Source organism: Lolium rigidum, chromosome 2 (assembly GCF_022539505.1).
Source record: "Lolium rigidum isolate FL_2022 chromosome 2, APGP_CSIRO_Lrig_0.1, whole genome shotgun sequence".
Classification (NCBI taxonomy): Eukaryota; Viridiplantae; Streptophyta; class Magnoliopsida; order Poales; family Poaceae; genus Lolium; species Lolium rigidum.
Window position 1 is genome coordinate 19,715,377 of NC_061509.1, and position 5,504 is coordinate 19,720,880.

Below are 5,504 nucleotides of genomic sequence, written 5' to 3' on the forward strand. Positions count from 1 at the left end.
CAAAGGAAATAAACTTGTCCCATTCAATTTTTTCACAAAGTAGCACCAGTCAACTAGCTAGCTTGCTCATTCTTGCTGTTTGGATGTGAAATGCAAATCAAATCAAGCCTACCCCATTCTAAAACCAAACCCAAATCATAATATGAACCGAGCTTCACACCCCCCGATACACACCTAACTCGGTAGCAACACATTGCAAAAAGAAAAGGCAAATGAGGCAATGCAAACAGACTTAAAACATTCACTCAGCAGCTGCCTCGTCTTGTCCACCAAAATATAAACAGGGGGCATTGCAACATTCCAACAATACCCATCATCATGATGCCAATTTGTCAATTTCTACAAGTCACTACCATAATGAAAGACAGACAGCATAAGTATGATCGTCCCGCAACAACAGTGTCTCTGCACTGCCACATACCCTGACCACTGATGATCAAGTACCAGAAACAAACTATCACCGCCTCCATCAGGATGAACAAAAAAGACAGGACACTTGGACCAGAGAGTTCCTCATTTTGGCTGGTCACACAAGTGCTGGTTGGTCTCAAGCTCAAGGCAACACTTAGTGCCGGGACCCCGCATTCATCTTCGCCATCATCTTGGCGATTATTGGGCCCACCTTTGGGTTGGCCTGGTGCTTGGAGATGTTGGCAGGGTTGCTCATCACTGCAGACAACACACAGGGTCAGAGCCACTGCAAATAAAATAAATTACTATGTGTAGTAGAACAATGTACACAGCAGCAGCTAGCTCCACACACAGCTACAAAGCGGCAAATCCGTACTGGTACCAAATAGTTCTGTCCTAGTATAAGAAACACTTCATTCATGTCTCAAACAGAAAAACAGCCCAACTTCCATAAAAACTTGGTTTGATGCATACAAGAGAAATTTGACCCGTGCACTACTCAGTATGAAGTAATCTAGCCTGCACCAGCTAGCTCAACACATAAACCATAAAGAAGCAAATACAACTAGAAAGTGTTGGATACGGCAAGTTCTTCTATTCTGGTTCATGGCAGTGATGAAATACTTTCATAGCAGTGATGCAAGATACTTCTGTTCTAACAAGTACTGGAGTATATAAACTACAAAGATTCATGTCTTGACAGAAAATAACTCAAAACTATCTCTAGGCATGATACTTCTTAAGATGTATACACAGAATATTTGGACCATACAGTAACTACACCGAATTAGAAAAATCTCTAGCAATCATGTATAAGGATAACATTAAACATATCATGTACAGCAGCCTCTAGTGCTTAGAAGTATCTAAACCAGATTCCAAAATTCAATGCACATTACTAGTATGTTTATGTGTTGAGAACATTTAAATATTTAATCGAAGTAGTCGACAGCCTCCATAACTGCTCTCAAGTTTGCAATCACATACCCCTTACGGTTACGTGTTGAGAACATTTAAACATTCAATCAAAGTAGTCCACAGCTTCCATAATTGCTCTCAAGTTTGCAATGACATACCCCTTACGAGGACTCTACTCTACATCCAGACTTACGACTTTCCAAAAACTAGTGTTAAGCAGAAATGTACGTCCATCCAACAGTTCTCCAGGACATGTGCTATGAAGGGAATGGGGGACTGTGAGTGTAAGATCATACCATCTTGAAGAGCCGCCATGACCTCTGGGTCACTGAATGCTGCCATCAGGTCAGGGTCCTGTCCAACAAAGAAAGAAGACAGTTAGTTCTATAAAGGAGGTTTCTCCACATTCAGAAGAGGATTCCAAGGAACACAATCAAGGATGATATGCAGTAGGTTTCCAAGCACTTACATTCAGGATATCATCCATGCCAACAGAACCAGGGGCACCTCCAGCTCCGGGCATACCTCTGCCCATTCCTCGTGGCATAGAACCTCCCATCCCTGCAGGCATACCGCCACCCATCCCTGCAGGCATACCGCCACCCATCCCTGCAGGCATACCGCCACCCATCCCTGCAGGCATACCACCCATTCCTCCAGGGAAACCGCCCATTCCACCAGGGAAACCGCCCATTCCACCAGGCATACCACCCATTCCTCCAGGCATACCTCCCCCAAAGCCAGGGAAACCACCAGGCATGCCCCCCGGGAAGGCTCCAGATGAGTGGCTTGATTGTTCCTTCTTCTTGGCCCTCTCATAAGCAGCCTGTTCAAAGCACAAGGCATGAATTCAGATCTAACCATAAACAACAGCATCCCTGCAAAGCTCCTACATAGACTGGAAATTTCAGTATCAAGAATTACCTGTGCCTCTGCGCGTCGACGAAGCCGGTCACGCTCAGCCTTTTTGTCCTCCCTCTCTTTCCGCAGCCTGTCATACTTCCTGCGGTGCTCCAAAATCTTGTGTGCATTAGGCTCCACCTGCAAGATCACCAACATCACGATCACATGAGGATGTAAAATGCAAACATCCGTAGAGAACTAACATAGCTACTGAAGTATTATCTCACCTTCTTGAGGACAGCACTGATCTCATCATCATAGTCAATGTTTGACGCGGCATGCAGATCACGAGCAGCAGCTTCCCACTTGCCGAGCATAGCATTGGCCATTCCACGGGTCTTGTAGCCTTTTGCAGAGTCAGGGTTGATCTGAAAGAAGAGATAAACAATGGTAAGTTACAGGTCATCCTGCTTACAAGCAGACCTAATGATGTATTTATAGCTGCACAAAACTGACCAAAAGAGAACCAACATAGGCAATAAAAGGATGGGCTAGTCACAGGCCATCCTGCTTAGAAGTTAGAATTAACATAAGCACTGCATCTTTAACAGCCCCATTATATTCCAGTTCACCCACTAGACCTAACAATGCATATCATTGCATGAAACTGACCAAAAAAATAATAGGCAATTAAAGAATGGGTTAATTACAGAGTATTCTGCTTACAAGTTATAATCGACTTAACAATCATTACATTCCAAATTCTGCATCTAGACATTCTTGTACATGTAAGGTGCATGAAAGTGAGCAAGAGAGAAAACAACGTGACAAAAGAGGAAGAAACACAAAAGGTGGTAAAAGGTGATACAGGGATTGTTACGCTAGAGAGCATCCTGCTCACAAGCTAGAATAAACAATGGTAATGTATAGTTGCATCAAACAGATCAAGGGAGACTAATAATGTATAGTTGCATCAAACTGACCAAGAGAGATTAATTACAGAGTATCCTGCTTACAAGTCAGAATAAATACAAGTATTGTGTATTCTTAATCAATCACAACCATCTATATATTCAAAAAATCTGCGTCTAGACCTGCATGAGCAAGAGAGAAAAACAGAGGACAAAAAAGGGGAACGTAGTCATCACCTCTAGAGCAGCATTGGCATCACGGATGGCAGCAGCAGGTTTCTTCATCTTAATGAATACCGATGCTGCATTGAAACACAAAGATCCCACAGCTCAGTTATTCCACGTGGGCAGCAAGCAAAGCATCCATCATTGCTGACAGTGAATTCAACAAGGATCGGTTGTGCATGATGAAGGGATCTGTGAGTGGCAGTGGTATCATACCTCTGGTACCATACATGATCGCAGAGGTCGGATTCAGCAGGATTGCCTTGGTGAGATGCTCAATAGCTTCCTCCAGTTTCCCTGACAAGTAGCGCAGATTAGGAAAGAAAATAGATTAACATAGGCAGATTGGCTGATTAGGAAAACAAAACAGAGTTACATAGTCGCATAGGCAGAGATTAGGAACCAAAAACAGAGTTACACAGAATTGTGAGAACCATTGCAGTTAAGCCCAGCAGAGGGGAACAAGAGTAGAGCACTACCTTCTGACATGGCTTCCATGGCCAAACCCTTTGCTTCCTGGGACGCGTCCCGGCTCTCCTCGGTCACCTCTCCCGAAGGGTCTCCCATCTGCCAAACAAAACTTGCACATTTCAGTTCACTCGGATCTGATGATGTGCTAATAAGAAACTAGTACTAGTAGACAAAAGCAGAGCACAGCACAGCAGCTTATATACTGTGATAAAGAGAAGAAGAAAAGGCGCATCTTGGGTGGTGGTAACTGGTAAATATAATAAAGAAGAAGAAAAAAACGACATTTTGAGCATCCACTGCAATCCGATCTGGCGACAGGCCAAGAAGAGAAATTCTAGGTCGGATGACAGTGGCACGGTAGTGGTAGCGCTACTTAGGACTGGATCAATTGCGAGGAACTAGACTAGAGCAGAGCAGAGCAAAAGGGGGTACCTTTTGCGGGGTGTCGTCGTGGTCAGGCTCGACGACGCCGTCGGCGTCGAGCTCGATGTCGGACTCGACGATCTCCTCGTCGAGCTCGTCGGGCTCCGGGGTGGGGTCCCGCATGGGCTCGTCGTACTCCTCGTCGTCCCCGTCGACGTCTTCCTCGTCGATGTCGTCCATGGAGGACACCTGCTCCCAACCGAACCGAATCGTATCAACCACGAGAAGGGGTGGGGGATCGGGAGCACTGAAGGGAAGATGGATCAAGATCAAGATCAAGACCTTGGGGCCAGCGGGCTTGGAGGCGGAGGCGGCCTGGGGAAGCTCGGCGCCGAGGCTGGCGAGGTAGTCGCGGAAGAAGGCGAGGCTGGGGTCGGCGAGGAGCGCCGGGTCCTTCTTGCACGCCGCCACGAAGGCCTTGAGGTCGGCCACCTTGGTCGGATCCATGGCCGAGCTCGGTCGCTCGGTCGGTGGCTAGGGTTAGGGTTTCTCGGTGGTGGGGTTTTGCTTTCTCTCTCTGGACTGGACTGGAACTGGATGGAAGAAATGGGAGACGGAAGTGGCGAATGGGGAGCCGTCGTGCTCGTGCTCGCTCGGTCTTATCAACCACGGCCACGGGACGTCACGGGGGCTTCTAGATCCTTCCCATCTCCTTTTTTTTTTTTGAAATAATAATACTTATATTAAGCAAGCAAGCCGCCTCATTAAAAACCTTCCAGTCCCCTTCGGTACCCTGGTAAGGAAAAGAGTGCGTCTGGAACTTGCTACTTTGAGTTCAAATATTCGGTACAATATCTAGAATAGTTACATCACGAATAACATCAGCTCTAATAAAATCAGGAGGCCTATCTTCCCACAATAAACTAGTACTAGTTTCATATCCATGTTTTGCTAGATTATGGGCCACCATATTTGCTTCCCGATGACAATGTTGAAATATCACCATATCCATCCTACTGGCAATTTGAAAGCAATCAGCTAGCACTGCCGTATAAGGACTGAACAGATCAGTATCTCCATTGCATGCTTGAATTAACTCCAAAGAATCCGATTCAACATACGCCGAGTCACACCCAATCCGCTCAAGAAATTGTAGACCTCTTAACGAGCGCCATAGCTTCAGCAGTGAATCTGGACACATCAGATTATTCAATAAACAAATTTCTCCAGCTATAGCCTCCCCCTTATCATTCCGTAAGACAATGCCAGCAGATCCAGATCCATCAACATGATAAGAAGCATCCACATTTAATTTCCGATGGCCCCTTGGCGGTTTTGACCATTTCACCTCCTTTTCCACTG

At 45.8% G+C, this 5,504-nt stretch overlaps 1 protein-coding gene across 1 annotated transcript; it reads right to left on the reverse strand.

The window, feature by feature from the left end:
* Nucleotides 1-213: 213 nt before the first annotated feature.
* Nucleotides 214-4,765, reverse strand: LOC124691387 (FAM10 family protein At4g22670-like). The gene is made up of 10 exons (XM_047224671.1): nt 4,485-4,765; nt 4,212-4,391; nt 3,788-3,875; nt 3,525-3,605; nt 3,321-3,385; nt 2,460-2,600; nt 2,254-2,370; nt 1,799-2,155; nt 1,626-1,683; nt 214-669 (listed from the first exon to the last, which is right to left on the reverse strand). Exons 1-10 carry the CDS (start codon nt 4,647-4,649, stop codon nt 566-568), a joined length of 1,356 nt encoding a protein of 451 aa, XP_047080627.1. The 5' UTR covers nt 4,650-4,765; the 3' UTR covers nt 214-565.
* Between the last annotated feature and the right edge of the window lie 739 nt (nt 4,766-5,504).